The sequence below is a fragment of the Haliotis rubra genome, unplaced genomic scaffold (assembly GCF_003918875.1).
Source record: "Haliotis rubra isolate DU_JTF1 unplaced genomic scaffold, ASM391887v1 Scf1888, whole genome shotgun sequence".
Taxonomy (NCBI): Eukaryota; Metazoa; Mollusca; class Gastropoda; order Lepetellida; family Haliotidae; genus Haliotis; species Haliotis rubra.
The window spans coordinates 30,833-56,301 of record NW_025765878.1 but is presented as its reverse complement, the minus strand read 5'-3'; the positions used below and the strand labels follow the sequence as shown (position 1 = coordinate 56,301).

The 25,469-nt window shown below is 37.6% G+C and overlaps 1 protein-coding gene across 1 annotated transcript in view; it reads right to left on the bottom strand.

Annotated features, from left to right (window-relative positions):
• The window catches only part of LOC124274179 (probable 3',5'-cyclic phosphodiesterase pde-5), a 70,098-nt gene that overhangs the window by 25,549 nt on the left and 19,080 nt on the right, over positions 1-25,469 (bottom strand). Inside the window, 10 exon segments of the mRNA XM_046709489.1 lie at positions 3,135-3,186; positions 3,662-3,720; positions 7,302-7,352; positions 7,740-7,798; positions 9,187-9,280; positions 10,081-10,198; positions 10,719-10,747; positions 16,023-16,072; positions 17,802-17,913; positions 19,413-19,456. Of these exon segments, the coding sequence (XP_046565445.1) occupies positions 3,135-3,186; positions 3,662-3,720; positions 7,302-7,352; positions 7,740-7,798; positions 9,187-9,280; positions 10,081-10,198; positions 10,719-10,747; positions 16,023-16,072; positions 17,802-17,913; positions 19,413-19,456 (668 nt within the window).

The following is a 25,469-nucleotide window of genomic DNA, read 5'->3' as shown; positions in this document are numbered from 1 at the left end:
ATATATAAGTCAGTACTTTGATAGCTTTCAGAGGTAATATCTATCTGTTAACAAACAAACTGATCTGTCTTTCAACACAAAAGACGGAATTTTACCACAAGATGTTGAAGTTCCAGATTTCTACTGATACACGGGGCTATCCCAGTCACTCTAACCTGATTTCTTTCTGCTGACTACTGTCAGTTGAGGGAACACCCATAGTGCTCCCGACGTCAAAAATACGTGCAAATAACTCCTGCCGATGATGATCCAATAGGAACAGTGAAGCTCGATCCGCATTCACCAACTTTTGTGCAAAATTCTGTGACAACGGAACAGAATTGGGAATTCTACTGGGTGAGAAAATAAAGCAAACCTACCAGGGTTTTCTGATCAAGTTCTGAGCCTCATATAGAAAAACTTTTCATCATAATCAATAATCTCTTTCTACGCTTTTGCCAATGATTTTTTAGTTCCATTGGCATTTTGAGATATCAGAAAAACTGCCATGATGTCACAGTGTCTTTTTTATGGTTAGATACAGACAGAAGTTTGATGGAGCCAGATCAGAGAAATTTGATGCTGCAGAAGGACCTCAAGGTCACACTCAGGGATAGTGGCTACACAAAGACTGATTGGTGCACTGGCATGTTTTCTGAGAGAGAGCACAACTGTTCTCAAGTTCCCATGTCTTTCAGTCTTAATTCATCCCATAATTACCTCAAAAGTGCAGCATAATATGCTTCATTAACTGTGAAGTATGCTCCTCTGGAGGGTAGTCCACAATGAACACACACTCGGCATCTTAGAACTCCCCTGTGAAATGCCGGTGGAACTAGTACTATGGCAGTCAGTCATTTGCCATTAGACAGTAGATTGTTTGGGTGTTGCTGATGTGACAGGCCTTCCAGCCTGCTGATATCTTCTTTTCCTTCCCAAACATTGTATTCATCATCTTCATGAAGTACTTTTGACGTACAGCTCTTTTCTGCAAGTACTACTGCATCCTCCATTTTCTGATTTCCTCCACTGCTTATTTTACCAACTTGTCACACAGTTAACAATATGCTCAAATGACTCAAGTTATTCTGTACAATCCTTCATGACATCATATCACGTCCACACCAAAAGATTTCCATGTTATGCACGTCTTTCTATGTGGGGCTCAGAACTTATCAGTCAACCCTAGCAGTAGTGTCTAACATACTAAAGTTGTGATTGTACCACAAAATAATAATTTGATTAGACTAGGTAATTGTAAAAACAGAACTAAGGACAAGAATGTCATGATCAAAGTTTGATCATTCCTATCAGCTATATATGCTTATTTATTTCCAGTACTATGGGATTGTAGCTCACCTTCATCTATAAAGTTTGTCTGTATTATCAACAGTTCCCCGATTAACAGGGTTATATTGTATTGATGTTTTCATCATCAACAACTCCTAATGCAGTGACCACCACTAGTCAAGGGATATGGGCCCCGTTTCAAAAAGCTATCGCAGCGCTTCGACTGTTATGCCTCCTTTACTGTAACATAGACTTACGACAGTTGTAGCACTATGATAGCTTTTGAAACGGGGCCATGGCTAATAGAGACACTGTAATCATTCTGGTACAAACACAAGTGATGAAAAACAAAATGGTGAAACTATTTGGTAAATAAAAGCCAGCTTCTACTCTGAAGTCTAACCTTTGTGTAACTAAGGACTGGGTAAACTGGATACTGCCAGGACAATGGTACAATAATCAAAGCATTGCTACACATCTCTACATGGAGTAACGTTATAAAGCGAACCAATAGGAAGATTATTGGATGCTACTTCCAGAAGACACTGAAATCTACATGAGCAGATATAAATGTTTCCTGAAGGGTTATAACATCAGCAAATAAAAAAACAAAGGGTACAAATGTCTCATATGTATCAGTGAATATCTCTACAACCAATAGGTTCTGCAGCTCACCTTCCATCATGGAGTTTTACTGTTTTAAATTATGATATATCCTAAAGAATACTAATTCATTCGAAAGCTGACAATTATGTCCCATACTTTCTCATTTTATAACAAAAGTTTATCATAACAATCTTAGTGAGTGCATTAATGTTGATTTAGCAACATTTAGAAATATCTATAGTCTGTTTGACTTCATTTGAGACCAATGAATTGCTCACTAACACAAAATCTAATAAATGCAACAAAATCAAACTTTGCACATTCACATGAAATTGACAGACCAACTCTCATGATTTGTCTCATAATTTTGGTCTCCCGAATAATAAAGATGTTCAACACACGATCATTATTTTGTTGTAACTTTTCGCTATTTCTTACGAGGGAGGACCACTTGCCGGTAGAAAAGTTTTTTGAGATACAAAATATCACTAATGCTTGGCTAACTGATGCCTAGGATTTTGAAGCCTGGATTGGGATTTGATTGACAAGAAGTTCACCTGAGGTGTCCTTAATTTTCCATATCAGATAGCAATAGCATGAAGGTAATGAACTGTTATCAAATGATCCATGCACTTTAAGCAATGATGGACAGATTCAGATTGATTTATCCCCAGGATTATAAGCTGATTAAACACAAAATATACACACCAAGACCTTAGATCAAAGTGAGCATCTAATCACATTCAAAATAATTCTAATTATCAGTTTCAATCACTGTGACAATCACATTATTTAATTAATTCAAAGAGTAGTAGTTATGCATCAGTTGTACCTGTTATAATTGGAATGAGACAACCTCTAAATATGTTTGTTTGTTTGTTTGTTTGTTTGTTATATAACAGCACATTCAGTAATATTCCAGCTATATGATGGCAGTCTGTAAATAACTGAGCCTGGGCCCCGTTTCACATGGCTATTGCAGGGCTATACCTCTTATACTGTAACATAGACTTACTACGGTCGTAGCGCTACGATAACTTTATGAAACGGGGCTCAGGATCAGACAATTCATTGACATCATGAGCAGAAATCTACTCAGTTTTCACATGATTATATGCATCTACCAAGTCAGCAAGCCTGATCACCCGATTAGTCGTTTCTTATGACAAGCATGGGTAGCTGAAGACCAGTTCTAGCCAGATCTTCATGGGTAAGGAATTATCATAAAAAAACACAAACACGTAACGGTGTCAACATACCATTATCTTCATGATGACAGTATCCATACTGATGATGTCTTGAAAAACTGACCTGTAGAAATCCACAATGTCTGTTTACATATTCAACATTAGGACAACCAGAAACTCAGTTATCTTCAACTGACAAATAAAAATTATTTCTGACGTCATTAAAACCTGTGTGAGTTTCCTCATTGTATTTATTCTCCTAAAACCTGAATTTAGCACATGTTAGAATGAGTGAGTGATTTTGTTTAAATACACATGTGAAAAGTAAACATGGTACACAAAACAATGGTGGTTGAGATCGTATTTGGGCCAACAACTGGATTTACACCCAATCAAGATAAGTATATACTCAGATATAAATGTTTATTTTTAACAACACTATTGTACATGGGCCCAACGCATGATACTGAATAGATTGATTGAATCCCAGTCTAAACGTACTGGCATGATGAAGGGACACAACTCTTCAAAGGAAATTGAAACAGTTATCCCCCTTGGCCTGTGGACAGACCGTGAGTATATGATGGTGTTGAACTTACTTTGTGACTGTTAATAAAAACTCATTGAGTTTTCTCTGTTTTAACATACTGCTATGAACCTGGAAGAAACAAATACATCACTAAGACATTACTACATTCGTCACATGAGGAAAACATGTTCATAAGATCAGTCATCAGCTGTTAAGGCAATCTTTATGTTTACATTCATCAGATCAATTAATTAATCTTTGAAGTCATTTATAACAAGGTCATGAAACATATTACTGATTCAACTGAACCGTTAAAATGTTGCTAAAAATATTCCTCTGGTTGAATATTGTGACTTGAAATAAGTTCTCTGAAAGAAATGCATTACTTTACAAATGTTAGTGAAAGAAAGACCACAAAAATGATGTTAAGAAGCATCAAGGCATTACAACACAAACTGAGGTGTGTTAGAAAATAGACAGTGAGATACTTAATGATAAACCTAGATGACCATGCATTACCATGAGAGTTTACAACATACTGGAGTAGTACAATCATCAGAGATTATAACATCAAGTACAGAAAAAGCACATCACAATCACAAATTTGTAAAATGAAATAAAAGAATTTGCACAACAAATATCTAACTTTAAAATCATATAGTAAATGTAAAGTGTATGACGTTCACGGACAGAGAAGGTCAATGCTGATCATCATTGTCACAGTTACAAATTTCTTCAACACAGAATTTGAAAAAAAAGAAATTCTGAAGTTTGAACATCTTTGTAAGAAGAAATTAGCTTATAACACAGGCGACAATTATAATCAATGGAATCCTTTTCAGCAGATAATCTGAACTGATTGTTTTTTGGCACTGACATTTAATAGTTTACTGAGGACCTTTTTCAAACATGTAACCTATACATATCAAACCATAAAACCTACTGTAGATGCAAAGGTGAAATATATATCTGCAAATGATGAATCAACATTGGCCACTGGTTGCTGTGAATTCACAAAGGCATGCACAAGTACAGATACTCTCTTTGGGATACCTCTGCATAAAACAAAACCAGTCCACCCCAAGCTAGTATTCTCTCAGCTCCCTGTATAAACAGATACAGGTGATGCTATAATCTCAGGCACAGACTGAGGGAGAGGAGGAGGCAGAGCAGGACGTCACCAACTCCCAGAGGCGGAGCCAGGAATTTCAAAATGGGCCAATCACAAAATATATAGGTCAACTAAGTGACTTGGTTGAGGGGTAGATTACTTGCAAGATGTCTGGAAAAAGAGGGTGATGGAGCACATCCCTCCCTTGTATCTGCCAGCGAAACACTAACACTATGGACTCCACCATAGAGAAACTTCAAGATTAATGGTAGGTGTCATATATAAAAATACAAAAAGAAAGTCTAAAATTGTAAAATATATGCTGTAACATTGATATTCACTTTAATATTTAACTTAATTCACGATGCTGAATTAGGTTCTGAATGAAATCTGGAATAACATAATCTGCAGCATCTGATAAGGTTGTCATGGAATTCTGTTTATTGTATTAAAATGAAAAGTTATATAGACAGTATTCCTACCAAACTGGGTCAAACTGGGTTTAACAGAATGAACGTGTCCTTAGTGAAGTTTGACATTGGGCCTTGGTGACAGATGATACAAACCAGACACATCATAATCAATGAGAACCTGAGAGTGGAACCCGCCACCAACAGATCCTGGCTTAACTAAGGGAGGCAAATGCATTTTGCGACTGGTCCACATAAATACGAGAAAAGATATTGTTGTGTTATTGCTTAAAGTTACAACATGTATCTGTCCTATAAGAAATTCAATTTCATGATGATATTAAAAACAAGTATACAATAATTAATTAATGTAGATAATGCACACATTCATGCTTTTATAGTATTGCCGATGCTTTTATAGTATCCATTTCACTCATTCATGCTTTTATAGTATCCATTTCAGTCAGTAAGCATTGTTACAATTGTGTTAAAACTAGTAACACTATCCTCTACAGAAAAAGTCTAGCTAGAAACTAGATAATAGTATATATGCCAAGATAAGCTTGTAAGGCCTACACCTGTGAAACACTACAGTAAGATATAAAGTCTATAGAAGCTGAAGGGGGGGTAAGGCACTGGGGTGTTAGCTGTCTGGATGGGTTACTCAGGAGTCTACATTTACAAACCACCCCTCAGCTGGTATATACTTCAGACCCAGCAAATACATTATATCCTTCTGACTACACAAACATTTACTTTTTACTCTTTTCTTCAGTCACTAAACTATATCATTAAATCAAAAATAATGCAAAATAAATCAAAGGTCTCTATGATGTTTTTAATGACCTCAAACTGCATTATTACTGACTTTCTAAGAAAAATATCCAAATGGGTAAACTCAAGTCTATTGAAATATTAGTTGTATTGAAGTTTCAGTTGTCCAATCTTGTCAACATCTCTCTTACATGAGATTTGATTCTCTCGGTCTAGATCTGACAATCCCTAAATTGAGAGGTGAGATGAACAAGCAAAGTACTTGGAATTAGAGGTGTGACGATACGGAAATGTCACGATACTATATGTATCGTGATATCTTGGAAAGATACGATTCGATTCGATGCACATCACGATATGCTATCTTTAGTTATTTTCTTTTAAAAAGTATATTTTGATAGCAAGTAACAGTGTAAACGTTTACATAACCGTCAATTTCTAGTGAACATTAACAATGTTAAGGTCAACGATACATATCACGATATGAACAAAAGTATCGATATATTTATCGTCAGATAAAGTATCACGATCATCGATACTACGATGTATCGTCACAGCTCTACTTGGAATGTTAAACATATGAAATGAATTGGGCAGTTCTGAATGGAAAACAAAAATGACCCCGCACCCTAGATTTCTTGCATCATATTATTATATTTGGCAGTCTTGCTTTTCAAATCTTAGATAGAATTTCTATTTGTTGTTGAAAAAATTCCCATGTGGTTTCATTTTCCTTCCCAAGGTTAACTTAACTGTTTGTTAGTGATGTCCTGTGATGCCTAAATATTTGAAAAACCCGGCCCATAGAAGCTATGGGTTCCATGGGGTGTCTGTAACCTTCCCACCAAATTATTTTTTTAACAAATTTTCACACAGGAAACATTTACACATAAACAGAGTGTATCCTGCAGAACTATATTCAGAATCAATATAATTTGATAAGCATAAGTTCAGATTTAATATGCTTTTTGGTGTTTTTCTTTTTACTTTTCTCCTGTAAAGATGCTGAATTAATGCCATTGAGAAATTTGACAACTTATGGGTCTGATATTATACTCAACAAAAAAACGTTAAGGACCCCCCAATTTTCAATATTAAAGTATTTAATAGTTTATATTATGATCCATATAATGCTTAAATATAGAATATTTGGGTGGTCCTTACTTTTGTTGCTGAGTACGCAAGGGGAGTGGGGTCTATGTTCACCCAGGATTCAAAAGCAGTAATATTCTATCAAGAGTTTGTCAGATCCTGAGAGAGAGATAGAGAATAAGTATTTTCTTATAATCTGAGCTGACTCAGTGTTAACTGCTTCATAAGTTACTGCAGATGCTGGTAGGTCTGATGTCTAGGGTCAGAGTGAGGCGAAGATGGTAATATGTAAGCTTGGTTCAGGATTTGGATGATAGGTTTACCTCAACATAATCTACTAGCATATCTGCCCACATTAGAAGAAGGATTGACACCTACAACATGAATATTATTATTCACATAACATCAATGTGTGCCTGAGTATTTCAACCTTCCATAGAAGTCATCAATGACATATCTCGCAGAGTATATACATCGGCTAGCCATTGAGCACCGAGTCAAGGCAAAGTTTGACCTCTCTACAGTCATAAATGACAACATGCAACATGTAAATTAACAATCTCATTTTGATCATTACTCAGACACAGGGGACCTAACAAGGTCCAGTTAATAAAAAATGATATTGGGATATCAGTGGGTGTGTAAATATGAATTTTAACGTGATTTGAGATTTTTCCACTTAACTGTATTAATAAATCCAACAATTTTGAAAAAAATTCCATTTTAGAAGGTAAACATTAATTTGTTACAAAATGTCTTACCTCTTCTTCTTCTTCTGTAAATGATGAATATTTATAGTTTCTGTAAAATTCTACTACACCTGAAACAGACAAAGATTTTTCATATTGCTTTGCTTGATAAACTAAATGAGACAAAGATGTCAGGGATTGGAAAATTAATGTTGGTAATTTTGGAGGTGATCTCATACAAATTTGTTCAGGGTGGTGGGGTAGCCTAGTGGTTAAAGCGTTCGCTCTTCACTTTGAAAACCCTGGTTCGATTCCCCACATGGGTACAATATGTGAAGCCCATTTCTGGTGTCCCCCACCGTGATATTGCTGGAATATTGCTAAAAGGGGTGTAAAACTAAACTCATTCTCTCGTTTACTCACTCAAATTTGTTCAGAATAAAAAAGTTTTGTGTACACCAATGAAACTGGTATCATAAACACCATCTCACAGTAATCTGTGCCATGGTCAGTCTCTTGAGTAAAACTATTTAGTGAGTGTGTGATTTTAAGCCATTTTGATTAATATTCCATCAATATTACAGCATTGGGTACACCACAAAAACACCTCACAGATTGTACGCATGTGGGAAATGAAGTGGAGGCCTTCAGAGTGATAAGCAAATGCTTTAACCACAAGGCTACCTCACTCACTCAGACTGGGACAGTGAACGAAGCACCCTATAAATATCTCAAACCAATCCCTTGTTATACAGTCACTCAAGGTAAATATAACATATCTGTTAGAAAGAGTGAGTTTAGTTTTACGCCGCACTCAGCAATATTCTAGCTATATGGCGGTGGTCTGTAAATAATCGAGTCTGGACCAGACAATCCAGTGATCAACAGCATGAGCATCGATCTGCACAAATGGGAACAGATGACATGTGTCAACCAAGTCAGCGAGCCTGACCACCCGATCCCGTTAGTTGCCTCTTACGACAAGCATAGTCGCCTTTTGTGGCAAGCATGGGTTGCTGAAGACCTATTCTACCCCGGATCTTCATGGGTCTCTGCTGGAAAGAAAAGACAACTACCCCAAAATTTTCTTTAAAAAAGACGAATAGGGATTTGCAAACTGTAAACTTAAAATGTCTCTGTAATTTCATGACTGAAAATTTACTTTTAAAATACTCTTCAAGCCCACAGGCTCTAGATGTGGATAGATGCAATGCGATACTGTTTTAAGTGTAGTAAGTGAGTTATAAGTTTTATGCCGCACTCAGCAATATTCCAGCAATATGGCGGCGGTCTGTATATAATCAAGTCTGGACCAGACATTCCAGCATGAGATCGATCTTCACATTTGGGAACCGATGACATGTGTCAAACAAGTCAGCGAGACTGACCACCCGATCCCATTAGTCGCCTCATATGACAAGCATGGGTTACTGAAGATCAATTCTAACCCAGATCTTCACGGGTCAGTGTAGTGATTACCACATCAGCTGATGATAACATCACAGTGATATAGTGTTACCTAATAAAGACCCTCTACCGTCCTGCAGTGGTAGGGCTAGGACAGAGTGAGCCTTAATATTGCAGTGTCCCAGCCCCTCGGGGAACCGACCATCCTGAAACACAGTACAAGAATATATAGTTTAAAACCCAAACCTTCAAAACCAGTATGAACATCTGAAGAGTATGGAAAATAGTCTGACTTGTAACTTGATGAAGGTTATGTTTAAGAAGTATCCACGTGTGGCATTTTGTTTTAAACAAGACCAAATCTTTTCGTTATGCAATGTATCTGGTCAATGAATTTTCACTCATTGTCAAAAAATATACTTAAGGCCAGACCAATTTTATTTCTTGTTTTACTGATTTTTGTCCTCAGAAAACCAAAAGGCAGGAGGAAAAAAAAAATCAAAAAAAATCACCAGTCAAAGTAATATTACTTTTAAATACTAAAAGTGTTTTACTTTTGGCAATTTATGAAATGTATATGGGGCAGAAAACAATCACCCAATTTTCTTTTTGTAAGTTTACATAATTGGCCCAAAAAAACATTAGGATTTTGTTTTTTGAGCAGGGAAAATTAATTTATTTATTTTTTCTTATTCCTGAAAAAATAAGACCGGCGGATCCGTAAAACAAGAAATAAAATTGGTCTGGCCTAAAAATAAAATTACTGACAACACTAAAGAATAAATCTATTTCTCAATGGAAGGGAAGCAACTCTTCCTCCACTGTCACGTGTCACCAACAGAATGTAAATACTGTCATTTGATGAATGATGACTGCTGCGACATACAGAAGTGATATATTTCATGCTTGCATCAGGAACATAGAAACAGAAATTAAACACTTTTATTCACGAATTCCAGTGATATTTGCCAGTGAGCTACTGCTAGGTCTAGTGTAGAATACTTACCCCATGTGGGTCCTTTAACCGGACTGTTTCCTGTGTGTGAGCTACATGTGCTGCTACCGTTGTCCCCAGACCGATCCGCTCGCTAGTACTTGCACCACTACTGGATGTCAACCTACTACTGCGGTAACAAATACCATTGGGAGAAGTGGGAGGACAGTCACAGGAAATTGAGGAAAAAAACATATTTTGTTGTTTCAAAACAGCATTCAGTTCATATTTCAGCATTATGACAGCTGTCTGTAAGCATTTGAATCTAGACCAAACAATCATGTGATTGACATCAGCATGGATCCATGCACCTAGGGGCCTGACCGAATCTTTGATTTTGTCATTACTTTTGACACACAGGGTTAAATGTTGCCAATAGCCTCATGAATTGGGTTCCTGGTTATTAATTTTGAAAACATCAGTAATGAATTTTAACCTACACATGTCAAGTTAAAATGTAGTTTTACAAAGTTTGGAATAAAATCAGTCTAATTCTACAAATCAAATTTTACATTGCAAATGGGTTAATTCTAAATACCAAGAATGACAACTTACTATAATGAAAGTACCAGAAATATATGCAGAACAAAACCATTTATGAACATACATTTAACACATGAATGTAACCTTATCAATAAAGGTTTTCTTACCTGCTAACATTTGGCACATACACCACCTCCTGCAACAGAGAACACTGTGTTTCAGCATGCTTATAACCGACATATTATGGGGAAGTTCTGGAACTCATTTTGGATTTTTGTCCGGACAGATTTCTGTCATTAGGCCTTCATGAGCATACACCCTGCGAAGGTGTATAAACTCTGATAAAATCTTACTGTAATTAACGTGAATACCTGTGTGTCTGTGTGTCTGAGTGTGTGTGCATGTGCACACATGTTCATGCATGTCTGTGTTTGTGCATGTGCATCTATGTCTGTTCATGTGTGCATGCATGTGTATGTTCATGCATGATAGTAAATACATGTGCGGGAGTATAAGTGCATGTCCATCTGCTGTACTGGTCATCTCAACAAATCATGTTTGATATATCAATATTTTAACATAGGTTTTCCACAGCCATTGTGACAAATTCATATTATCATAAATACTATACAACAGTATTTCTTAAATACATGGTTTTTGTTACATATAAGTTGTAAAACATGAACTGATTACCAATTTTGTCATAAAGTTTCCCCCACTAAACTGACTGCTTTAAATACTGTTATGCCAAACACACGAGAATCAAATGGAGTTATACACAAACATTCACTGTGTCATGATAATGAAATATTGAAGATTACTGGTCAGCAGATAATCAGTATACAATAGAAAAATAAAACTGGGCTTATCAGAACCGCAAATCATATAATTGTTTGCCGACATTGCAACATGCTGAACATTACAAACTGAACATTACGATCACCAGTGGGTTGAACCTTTTCCTACATACATAAGCATGAACATGTAAACAGAGGGACTACAAACTGCACCCTGGGAAAAATGCATCATGGGAAAGAAGATTAGAGCACAGCATGTGATTGTCTCGTACAGATAACACCCGTACATGATGACCGACATTGTCGATAGTGAGATTAAACATCCACATTATCGCTAGATCCTGAGAATGTGGGCATAAGCTACAACATGTATCACAGTTATCTCTAAACCACACCGATCTACGGAAGCATATACTAGCCATTTGTAACTCACGATCCGCGACTTGGTGTGTGGGGTTGTAGCTGATTTAAACATGATGTCAATGACAATATTCAGTTAATTTGGGGAGAAAGCCTAAAATGACATCAGCAAATTTAACTGCTTTGTCAAAATCATACATTGCTATGATGCAAACAACTTAACGTCATTATGTGCTAGATCTGAAAATTGAACACAAGACAATCTGATCCGGGCACAGTAGAGAATGTAACTAGGCCCATCATGTTAATTTATGATATCACAAATCTTGTTAATTTATGATATCACCAAAAAAAAATTATTTATGATATCACAAATCATGTTAATTTATGATATCACAAATCATGTTAACTTATGATTATAGGCATGACGATACAGAAATTTCACCATAAGATACCTATTGCGATATCATGGAACGATACAATTTGATACGATGCATATCACGATATGCTATCTTTAGTTATTTTCTTTAAAAAAGTGTATTTTGATATCAAGAAACAGTGTAAATTTTAACATAACCGTCAATTTCTGGTGAAAATTCACAATTTTAAGGACAACGCTACATATCACGATACGGAAAAAAGTATCGATTTATTTATTGTCAGAAAAAAGTAGCACGATTATCGATACTACGATATATCGTCACAGCTCTACTTATGATATCACAAATGAGATTATTTCCGTATCATTATTATCATATATTAGGAATAAAAATTGTATTATGCCAGTCTTTGAAAATGAAGCAGGAATGTTTGTTTATAAACTTGCCAACGCAATGGAAACCCACTGTAAACAAGTTATAATGAGGTATAGTTTAGTGCCTACTTTCTCACCTGTCTTCAGTGAAATAAAGATAACACAGGTTTAACACTGATATTATTCATTGCTTTGATATATTTATGAATATATTTTGCAAAACGTCCTAATTTCCAGCAATTTTCTCCATATTTTATTTGCTGATGTCATACTTTGGTTTGGTGATGTCATGTTTCTTGGTGATGTCTATAGGAAGTTGGGGTGTTCTAGGTGGCACTCACTGAATCTACAGCCATTCCAAACTTCAGATGGATTCTGATCCAGTATCTATAATAGAACTGGCTGAACATGGAATTCTGAACATCTTGTGTCAATTGTTCCCCTCAGGATAAATTAAGTTCCCAAATGGTGGTCCCCTGAACACACCTGAGTTGACCAATTTATTCAAATATGGATCAACCTGTGATTAAAACTGAACATGAAAATATATTCCCAGTTTTCACACAGAGCAAATGCCCTCCTCACCTTTCCCTCCACCAATTCAAACCTGAAAGACAACCCCTGCTCACTCAGACGTGAACACCTGGTGTTGCTACAGCTGAGGAATTCAGTTGATATCATATGTGCTGTATTTGTTAACAGTCTTTGAAGGTACTAGATATACTACTTACAACAAGTTAAGGAACACCAGAAATACCTGCCATGACATGATCACTATAGTAACATCAAGTTTTCTGTAACCTTTCTGGTTATTTGCCTGTTTGTATTGTTATTTAACGCCACACTCAGTTAACCTTTTTCTTTTCTTTTTTTGAGTAGTATACATCACAGCATTCTCTTCCCACAGAGGTTACTTGTCATATCTTACTACGAACCTCTGTTCTAATACGGCCCTTTTGTGGTGCGAGTGATCAGGAGTCGTGATTGGTTGCAATCAGATTTAGTTGTGCAATCAGCGACGTTGTATCAAAAGTGATCATTCGCAAGGCCTCGGTAATTGTCGTATGCTTCGGGAAAACTAGAACCTCTTCCCCTGCGCGGTGCACAAACGTTTCTTCTAGACAGAACTTAGTCATGTAATGCCGGATCAATGGCATCTCCATCGCCCTCGTTGACAACGGACAAGCTAGCCACTAAATGTCTTTTATCATCCAAAACTGTGTTCCACAGGAGATATCACTTGTGTGAGATCAAACGATATCTCCTAGGAGATATCGATTTGACAGTAGATTTTGTACAATGCCCTGACAATGCTATGACGTCATGTACTTGATGACGTCAACCAAGGCTATGACATCACTGCACTGCAAGTCTAATGGCAGTACCATGTTCAGAGATGTACATTTTTCATTGAAAATTAATGAAGAGTGATTTTGATGATAAATAGAATCTCGACCTCGTGGTCTTCTGATATCAATTATATCAACACGAGTTGATAAAGTTACAAATATCCGAGGCTTGCCGAGACATTGCCAACGACACTTGGGTGAGATTCTCTATTTGAGTCACATCAACACAAGTCCCCAGCAGAGGAGGGATATTTGTGGACCCACATTTGATTGTATTAGTCAAGTTGGATCTAAGTCGATGTAACACGTGTTCAGATTGGATAGAAAGAAGGGCGGTAATTTGTGTTGCGATTTTTTGCCGCTAGGGGATTTTACGAGAACTGGGAAATATGGCCGTATTAGAACAGAGGTTCGAAGGAAGATATGACAAGTAACCTCTGTGGGAAGAGAACGACATCACAGTTGTGAAACGGAATTGTTCAGTGTCCTTCTATACTCACATTCCCCTGCTGTTAGGTTTGGCAACAAATGACAAAATGCTTTTACCGTGATATGTTCTTAATTTTGTCACCAGTATTCCTCTCAAAGAAGAAATGTTACGACCATATTAAGAGTTAAACAATCTCTTCAATCCTACAGCTGCACAAACTTCAGAAAAACATAAACATGACAAGTGACCTTGTGGATCATCATTATCTGTGTTGTTTACAACAACTGCTGCAGGTGTGGAATGGTTTCTCATGGATAGTGGCTGTACTATCTCACGTTTACATTTTCTTAATTTAGCATCTGACATATATTTCTGTTGCTTCCTAGGATGATATTATGTTTGAACACCAGAGCGACATTTCACAAAACTATTGTAGTGCTACGACTGGTGTAAGTCTATGTTACAGTATAGGAGGTATGACAGTCATAGCACTACAATAACTTTGAGAAACGGGGCACTGGTTACATAATATGTTTTGAGTGATCAGCAGAGTGAGTGAGTGAGGATGGTTTTATGCCGCTTTTAGCAATATTCCAGCAATATCACGGCGGAGGACACCAGAAATGGGCTTCACACATTGTACCCAAGTGGGGAATCGAACCTGGGTCTTCGAGTGACGAGCCAATGCCCTAACCACTAGGCTACCCCACCGCTCCTGATCGAGCAGAGCATGATCATGTGTACTATATTGTAATAGTGATGACCGCACCACATTGCATGAACACATTGCCACTGGAGACTGAGAACAATCGGCCGTCCTTTTTTTCTAATTCATTATATCCAAAAATATTCAATGTGTGAAAATAAACATCACACATTGACAATTATCACCCTGAAATGAAGGACAAAATACTTTCAGTGTATTGACTTCTAACAAAGCTCGATGTGATAATTAAAAGGATTGATTCATCACTACCTACAGCAAGATGACTCAGCGAACAGGGTGAAACTGAACCCTGTATATATCAATATCGACATGAAGGTGTGATGTCTTATACAACATCGTCATTATTATAGGATATTTATATTGCGCACATATCCAGGCAACTAGTGCATGCTCAAGGCGCTGGTATTTTTTCCCTCGGTCATTGGATGTCAATCTCAACGGCACATCATATTATCAATCTCAACTCCCTGGGGAGTATACAACTCTTGCAGCCACTAGGCGCACCGAGTTATTGTGGCTTTCTCATCCTAATGAGGTACCCATTCACAGCTGGGTGGACTGGGACACATAGTCACAGTACTTTGTCCAAGTTTACTGCAAGTTGCTGTACCCGGAACCAGGTGTTTGCACGTATTCATGTGGCCACCATCTGGTCATATACCAATGGATTCGTGGGTTCTTTTAAGTGCACAGGGTTGTGTACTGTACACTAGGGGTTGTGACAACACTGAAAGAGTCTGCACTCAAATTTGACTCCAAGGTTTTTACACCCGGTCACAGGTGGGCTCGATCCCGACACCTCAACATCGCTGGATCACTTGCTTGGCGCCTTTGCCAGCTCACCGACCGCGCCCCCGCGTCATGTCACATAATGGATAACGTAGCTGTTAGAAGAATTGTGGGATACATCTACAACCTCATGACATGTTAGAGCTGCCACTCTGAGTTTAGTGTTAAGCATAGCAGTCTAAGGTATAATAACAATGATCATATTTTGAAGTATAACTATGATGTCTTGAATGTGGTAATAAAATGAGTAATGAAATCTTCTTACCCTTTTGCTTTCATCCACAAGATAGAGATTATAACCATCTGCATTGATTGCTGAAACAAACAACTGATAATTTATTAATAGTTTAATGTGTTTCAAACTAAACACTTCAATACAAACATTACATCGTTCACACTGGAAAATATGGCAGATCAAATATGGCTGACGTACAATCTACAGAAGTATGTTTCCCTAACTGTTGTTGTCTAAGTATGTTTACTTGGACATCGTGTAGGTACGTTTACTTGGACATAGTGTAGGTATGTTTACTTGGACATAGTGTAGGTATGTGTACGTGGACATAGTGTAGGTACATTTACTTGGACATAGTGTAGGTATGTTTACTTGGACATAGTGTAGGTATGTGTACGTGGACATAGTGTAGGTATGTGAACTTGGACATAGTGTAGGCATGTTTACTTGGACATAGTGTAGGTATGTTTACTTGGACATAGCTACATATGTTTACTTGGACATAGTGTAGGTATGTGTACTTGGACATCGTGTAGATATGTTTACTTGGACATAGTGTAGGTATGTGTACTTGGACATAGTGTAGGTATGTTTACTTGGACATCGTGTAGGTACGTTTACTTGGACATAGTGTAGGTATGTTTACTTGGACATCGTGTAGGTATGTTTACTTGGACATAGTGTAGGTATGTGAACTTGGACATAGTGTAGGTATGTTTACTTGGACATAGTGTAGGTATGTGTACTTGGACATAGTGTAGGTATGTTTACTTGGACATAGTGTAGGTATGTTTACTTGGACATAGTGTAGGTATGTGTACTTGGACATAGTGTAGGTATGTGTACTTGGACATAGTGTAGGTATGTTTACTTGGACATAGTGTAGGTATGTTTACTTGGACATAGTGTAGGTATGTTTACTTGGACATAGTGTAGATATGTTTACTTGGACATAGCGTATATATGTTTACTTGGACATAGCGTAGGTATGTTTACTGGGACATAGCGTACATATGTTTACTTGGACATAGTGTAGGTATGTTTACTTGGACATAGTGTAGATATGTTTACTTGGACATAGTGTAGATATGTTTACTTGGACATAGTGTAGGTATGTTTACTTGGACATAGTGTAGGTACGTTTACTTGGACATAGTGTAGGTATGTTTACTTGATCGTAGTGTAGGTATGTTTACTTGATTGTAGTGTAGGTATGTTTACTTGGACATAGTGTAGGTATGTTTACTTGATCATAGTGTAGTGTTTACTTGGTTTTAGTGTAGGTATGGTTACTTGATCGTCTCCTAATAGTCTTTCCTTGGTAGCGGTCTGTATCCTTGATCATTGCACCGGTTTGTTTCCTTGCTGTTAGTCTCAGTATATTTCCTTCAGGAAATGTTCTGGTGATGTGTTAGTAGATAACGGTACAATAAATCAACTATATTATTTATATGACACCATATTTTCTAGGTAATGCTCAGTATGAGTACTAAGTAATGTGGTCTGATGATGCCATCTAAGTATGTTTTCATTGTAATGGTCCAAGTATTATTTTTAGGTGGTGGGCCAAGTAGTTTTCTTAACGGTCCAATTATTCTTTCTATGTAATGGTCCACATATTTATTCCTAGGTATTACAGAATGAGTCAACTATTTTTCCAAGGTAATAGATTAAGTATATTTTCTAGGTATTGGTCTAAGTACTCTTTCCAAATAATGGTCTGAGTACATTTCCCAGGTAACAGACTAAGAACATGTCTGCTGCTGTTGCTGCTGCTGCTGCTGCTGCTGCTGCTGCTGGACACAGTACCTGAACACACACAGCTGGCCAGCTCATGCAGGATGACGGCCTTCCCGCTGGGCTGATACACCTCTCTGGCTAACTCCTGCAACACTCGACTACGGCTCGTCTGAATTCGGGACTGAAGTGGAATTCAAATTACACTGAAGAAAATAATATCATCAGTTTGAAATGCTCACATTGTCACAAGCTACTTATGCATATGGAAAAGGTTTGGTCCAATTTATTTTATCATAAGTTAAAACAAGCATACTTGACAATAACAACAATCCGAACATGTTCTGACTGACAATTTTTTGTTTGTTGTTTAGGCCAGACCAATTTTATTTCTTGTTTTATGGATTTTTGTCCTCAGAAAACCTAAAGGCAGGAGGGAAAAAAATAAAAAATATAAATCACCAGTCACAGTTAATATTCCTTTTAAACACTAAAAGTATTTTATTTTTGGCTATTAATGAAGTGTATATGGGGCAAAAAACAATCCAAAAAGTTTTTTTGGGTAAGTGTACATTTTGGTCAATAAAAACATGAGGATTATATTTTTTGAGCGGGGAAAATATATTATATTTTTTTTTCTTATTCTTGAAAAAAAAATACAACTGGCGGATCCATAAAACAAGAAATAAAATTGGTCTGGCCTGAATGTATTCTCAACAATATCCCAAGTCTCTTTTTCGTAAGTAAATGAAAATTGAGTGTAGACAAGACATAAGGAGTATGATTCTGTGCTACAGGGATACGAAGACACATAACAACCGAGTCAGTGATCCTGACAACCTGATCCTATTAATTCCCAAGCATATGTTTGCTAAAGATCACTCCTTACCCGGACGTTCAAGGAACTTGACTGACATTTGAAGACACGTACTTGGTATTTATGAATGATTGTAAGAGAGAAAACCTTCTGTCACTTACAACTTAATACATTTTGTTTGTTGTTCTCATCACACTGAGCAAGTTCCAACTACGTAACAATTAGGAGATAAACATAATGTGCTGGCCAATTTCCGGGTGTTATTAAGTATTTGAAGCACGGGACTTCATTTGGAACCTACAGCGTCACCCGGAGGTTTCAAATGAAATATTCCCGTGCTTCAAATACTCAATAACACCCGGAAATTGGCCAACACATGATGTTTATCGACATTGTAAACACAGAAGTAAACCAAAAGGTCCACACACGTTTTTGTGTCTGCACTCATTGACATAGAGTACGGGTACAGCAGTGAAATGTCATCAGCCAGCCGTTTCGGCTGTCTCCCATGGTACCATCTGGAACTGCTCATTTGTGACGTCATTCGGACTTTACGTCACAATATGATTTGAATGACGTCATCACAGCTGACGACGTAACAATACAATGGTGTGAGCGATGTTTGAATGTATTAATACGCAGCGAATTTCCGGGAATCGAATACCATTTGATCATGTTTTTCAACCAATCAGATTAAAGAACACAGTGACTTTTGGTTTACAATGGCCCTTAAACAATCACGTCTAGACCAGACAATCAAGTAAATGGTACTTTTAACAAATGCAAATCTAATGACATGAACAACAGCAGAAAATATCTACAGAAGATTGATGTTTCTAATGTTGTATACAGAGTTACTTCCCTACCTTCCACTTTGAAAGACTTGATTTGCTGTCACCATGGTTTTCACCTGAAACAAGACATCAAGAATGAAGTTAAGAGACTCAAAGAAGTGAAGTTATGCAGTTGCTTCCATGGTCCAAGTTAGGAAAGATACACTAAAAACAATCTAACAGCTGATTGTTTCTACATTGCAGTCACCAACAAGGCAATTTTTATGGATACACAACTTCTTTATTCTGTATAGGCGACATAGATTCTAATGTCGTTGTCAAGCAACTTGACTTGACAACGACATTAGAATCTATGTTGAAACGTCACCTATACAGAATAAAGATATTAGTGTATTTGTCCTCAACTTCAAGAATGCCAATCAAAGAAACCAAGAAGGCAGTTTGTATAATTTCAATTTTAGACTTGACATACTAGTAGTTAATAGGAGTGAGTGAGTGAGTGATTATGGTTTAACATCAGTTTGAATGATATTTCAGTTAAGTGACAGCATGAGAGCTTGGAAATATGGGAAAGCGAGATGCATGTGGTCAATTTTTTCCATTTTGATGAAACACATGTATGGGGGTGACAAACCTGGAAACACAATGGGGATGAACCGGGATTCAAACCCATTATCATAGGGTTCTGGTGTGTCAAAGGGATGTAACTCTGCACATTGAACAGTGGTGCCTTACAAGACTGGACCATTGTGTCCTCTAACAGGGATGAACCTTTATGGTATTTACCAAATTACATTAAGGTAAATTACAGTTGAGGATGAGAATTTTATGGGATGGTGAACTGATGTTTCTTTATTTACCCATATTGGACATTGAAGATGCAATAGGTGATTTCACATGTAACTTGGAATATGATGGACATTTGGCAAAATTATCTCAATATACAACATATTGTATTAAATGAGGCTGCAAGTGGGGTACACAGCGCTGCATCAATTACCTTGCCCAAACTAAAGTTACTTTTATTGTGGTCAAAAAAATATATCTGCATTTCAGGATTCCGAAAGTTGAGCCTGGTCCTCAAACACAAACACCCCAAAAGATAATGAAACAAAAATATTTGATAACTAATCAAGAGCTTTCATATCCTTTAATGAAGCATTCAATAAGCTAATGGAGTTCAATCCAGTACAGCAGGGAGACATCTCTGTCGCTGTTGTCACAATACATCACCACTGATGACACTACACTGATGGTGGCTACACAAACCTATGTCATTGGTGTACAGAAGATCAATCCATTAGAGTGCACAATTAGACAGATCTGATGGCGTGATAATTAGTGTTGGGAATTGGTTCAAATCTCACAGTTGATGATTGCTTCATTACCAACAAGCAATCAATGAAAAATAATGGTTTGCGTCATTTTTCAGATTTTCCTATTCAGATTGTTATTGCAGATAAGTATAACATGATGTAACTTGCAACTTTTATGTCATGACTAATATATCATGAACATAAACTTCCTGGAGTCTTCAAGAAATATTTAGTCATGACTTTTCAGTTAGTGCAGTGAGTTTTCTAAGAAAAAAACACGTTTTCAGGCCCTGACAACTTCATTGCGAAGTGTTTCAAAGACTAAAACACTGTAGTTCCAAAATCGTTTGTGTTCGATTATGAGAAAATGTGATCGATTGCTTGGTCATTTGGTCTCTGCGACCAATCATTGATTATCTCAATTAACCAGAACACCATTAGTGATAGTACATACAGTAGAACACGGATATAACGAACTCCAAGGGACCAAGAAATTTAGTTCGCTATATCCGTTGTTCGTTATTCACATTTGACCGCCATCTTGGATTGTAGAGATGTAGAGACATGTATATGCTGAGGCTACAAATCTTTATTCTTGTACATGTACATTGACATAACATTAAAATTCTGAATTTATCATTCACAGACATTAGCTATAACATGTTTAACAATCACAATCAACAAACGATAGGGGGTAGTAAAATCAGTTTGCTATAGCCGTTAATTCGCTACTCACGAGTTCGTTATTCGCGTATAATTTTAATGATATTATAAAGGACTATTGACGGGACTTTTAAATTTGTTCGCTATATCTGTTTGTACGCTATATCCGTGTTCGCTATATCCATGTTCTACTGTATATGTGTAATAAGGCTTGAATTCAAGTTCCATATGCATAGAACGCTATATTTGAGAATTATTTCAATAACTTTTGTGTTTATGGAAGGGAAAATGTGACCACTGTGCATGCTGTGTAAATATGAACCTTACAAAACTAAGTTAAAAGATGGCACCTTGTTACATTGCCTGACAATTGCTTCAATTGGTCATTATCATGGAACAAATTGGTCGGTGAGATATCCATGTGAAACTGTGTGATCTTGCTGGTATCTCAGCTAGCACCACGGTACCACAATAAGTCAGACTAGTAAAAGCAGTCGCACATACATACAGGCACATTGCTCTGTCAAGGAAAATATTCTTCAATGCAACATCAAACTCTATATTCATTAACAGGGGACTTCTTACCACAATGGAACAAAATATCATGTCTCAATATTTGGTCATGTATATTTCATGGTTCATAGATTTTGTGCTAATTTTTTCTATCGGAAAAAGGTCTTGTTGTCTATATATGGGTACGTGAGAGGATAGATCTGACAATTACGAGGGTGGGTTAATGTTCTCAGGCTTAATACGATGGACTGTTGTGACACTGAGGTCACTGAGGTCTATACACTTCTGCAATTGATTCTGAAGTGAATGGATCCTTATTAGTGTAGAAGGAATCCTTCTGTAGGTGTAAAAACCTTCCAGTGACAGAAGATATGATGTCATCATCATGTGCATAATGTTTGCCAGACAGTTCTACCTTCATGTATGGGAAGAGGTGGAAATTTGACATTGCTAAATCTAGTGACAACATATGAAATTCCTTGAGTTCAAAGCCACGGTCATGCACTAAAGATATGAAATAAACAGACTTGCGCACAAGCACTGAGTTTCCTAGTTTAACAAAACACCTTTTTAGAGTTTTTCAGATGTCAGAAGATTTGGAACCAGTGTGCTTGAACCTTTGTCATGCCCCAATTTATTCTTCCAAAAGTTATTCTTCCTGAGAGGTGGTTACAGTACTTGTTATGTGATGTGTGGTGAATCGTCAATCATATGTAATCATATCATGAATTTATCCAAACTTTCCTCAGTTGAAGCATTTGAAGGTCTTTCTTATGTTGTACCTTCTTTGAAGCTCTCCTCCCCTCTTGAACTCCATTGCCCACCTGTACACAGTGACTATACAAAGATGCCATACATATCTGTTTCAGGAGTCAACCCATTCAGATGGTGATGTGTGTGTGTGCGTGCGTGCGTGCGTTGTTGAATTTGTCTATGTTTTTATTGTTTCTGCATAGTTTGGGTGTGAGGGGTTTGTGGGTTTGCGTGGAATCAAACCAGACTCTTTTACTTGACAAACCAAGGCTATAACCACTCAGCTACCACAGCATCTCTCAGATCACCATGAAACATGCCAGAAGGCATCATCATTCTCCAAGGTCACTCACATTGGGCATACACATGTCAAGCACCTGTATGACAATCAGTCTACCACAGAAAGTGGGCAAGTCAAATTATTGGTTCACAGTTCGTTATCACCTGGAGTGTGTGAGCTCATGAAGCCAGGGTCTAATATAGTAATACTGGCTGATGGGATCTGACAGTTGAAGGGGTGTCCTTTGATCAGACTGACAGGCTGGACAATCTAATAGCCAGACAGGGGATTGGGGGGGTGGAGCCCATGTACAACTTATGTGATACTTGTCTAGAATGTAGGTCTGTTTGTTGGTGGGGTGATTAAGAGTGTGGTCATGTACAGGAACATAGTGCATGGACATGCCTACCCTGTGCTCAATGGGTCCCATGAAATTGTGAGTGAGTGAGTGAGTGAGTGAGTGAGTGAGTGAGTGAGTGAGTGAGTGAGTGAGTGAGTGAGTGAGTGAGTGAGTGAGTGAGTGAGTGAGTGAGTGAGTGAGTGAGTGAGTGAGTGAGTGAGTGAGTGAGTGAGTGAGTGAGTGAGTGAGTGAGTGAGTTAGACAGACACTGTTAAAGCACTCTAACTGATGTACAAGGAAAGCCCAAAGAGATGTAGGGTTTAGATGGTTTCCACTTTGGAGAAACCCACAGGGATGGGTGTGGTGCTGACGATATCAAGAAGCAATAATCAAGGAATCGAACGCACATGCATATGTTTCACAAACAAGCCCAAACCGTCACAAACAAGCAGTTCTAAGGCAGAATTACCATGGTGCCATGTATTAAAGTGATCTTTGCTGAGACAGCCACTCTCAATTGTGGGAAATAGCACAAAAAAACGTTGCATGGACAGGCCTACCCTGTGCTCCATTGCCATTCACAAGTCACAAGTGAGTGAGTTTAGCTATACACCGCACTCAGCAATATTCCATCTGTATGGAGGCAGTCTGTAAATAATTGAGTCTGGACCAGACAATCCAGTGATCAACAGCATGAGCATCGATCTATGCAATTGGGATACGATGACATGTGTCAACCAAGTAAGCGAGCCTGACCACCCAATCCGGTTAGTCGCCTCTTACGACAAGCATGGGTTGCTGAAGATCAATTCTCACCTGGATCTTCATGGATATCATGAGCTGCAGGTGAATGGTGCACAATCTAACAAGGGATACATCAAACCCGAGTGCTACTGCTACAAAGAATTCATCCTCCCGACAGGCTTTAATCTACCATTGGAAACAAATTAAAACAAGTGACATGGGTTGCATCAGTCACTGTCAATAGATGAACTTCTTGACCTCTCAGTAGTAGTGACTGCATTTCAATAATTCAGTCCATTTGCATACAGCTGCAAAATGATGGACCAAGAATGTGTGAACAGAGACGTAAACAGTAAACAGCAAGTTGGGGCACATAGATTATTGGGCCACCTACACACCTTCATAGGCGGATCCAGAGGGTAGGGGGGTGGTGGGGGAGTGCAACCCCCTTTTGTGCTGAAAGTTTGTTAAATGACCGTTGAAACTCGGGTGAAAATGAAGTGTGTACCCCTCCTTTTCTCAATAGTGTGCACCCCCCCTTTCTCAAAAAGCTGTAGCCGCCCCTGACCTTGAACATTTAAACCACAACATGTACTATAAAGAATCAATGAGGCGTCGTATTATGCAATTCAATACATGTCAATAACTTGAAAAGATATGCTGCATTCTACCCCTGCAGATACTAACTTTCAATCCCTTATCTGTGAGAACAGGTGACTATTATCCACGCTGTTGCGCAGTTGTGGGAACTGTTTATGCAAAAGCAAAATGACCATATTTTGAATCCCATACACAACAAACGTAGCCCACATCATTAGTAAATACTGAAAGTTCAAATGAAAAGGTTCAGACAACTGAGTTATTATTAGACTTGGTCCCTGTCTTCATTAACAAGTAGATATACAGTGGGTGTTTTCCCTTGCTGTGATAGGATGACAGTTAGGCAATTACAAACTGGTGACCTCAATGTAGAAAAATATGACCCCAAAAATGTTTGTGTAACTAAAATTGACCTCACAATGTTTAATGAAAGCAGAAGTATATGTTACAATAATCCAGATTTTGTATATATACAGATGAGCACCATTGTCTCGATATTCATGGGACCAAGAAAACATATTGAGTTATCCGAACTCCAAGACAATGAATAATGATAAATTATGAAGGATTTTGCCTGGACCAAGATGTTATATCGAGACAACCGAGATATCGAGTTATCAGAGTTCGACACAACGGTGCTCGACTGTATATTTTGAGTCATGACATGACGCCATGTTAAAACTCTGTAATACCAGATAGTAATGTGGATATGTATAGTATTGAAAATGCATGTATGTAAATATCAGGGAGTGGGTGTTTTACTTGGATTTGTGAATAAAACATGTTTAAGTCAATGTGGATTATACATTTGAGATTGAAGATTTTTTTTTGCGTTGGCGGAGCCAATGGGTGTGTGTGTGTGTGTGGTGGAGTGGGTGTGTGTGTGTGTGTGTGTGTGTTTGGTGTGTCAGGGTGTTCGA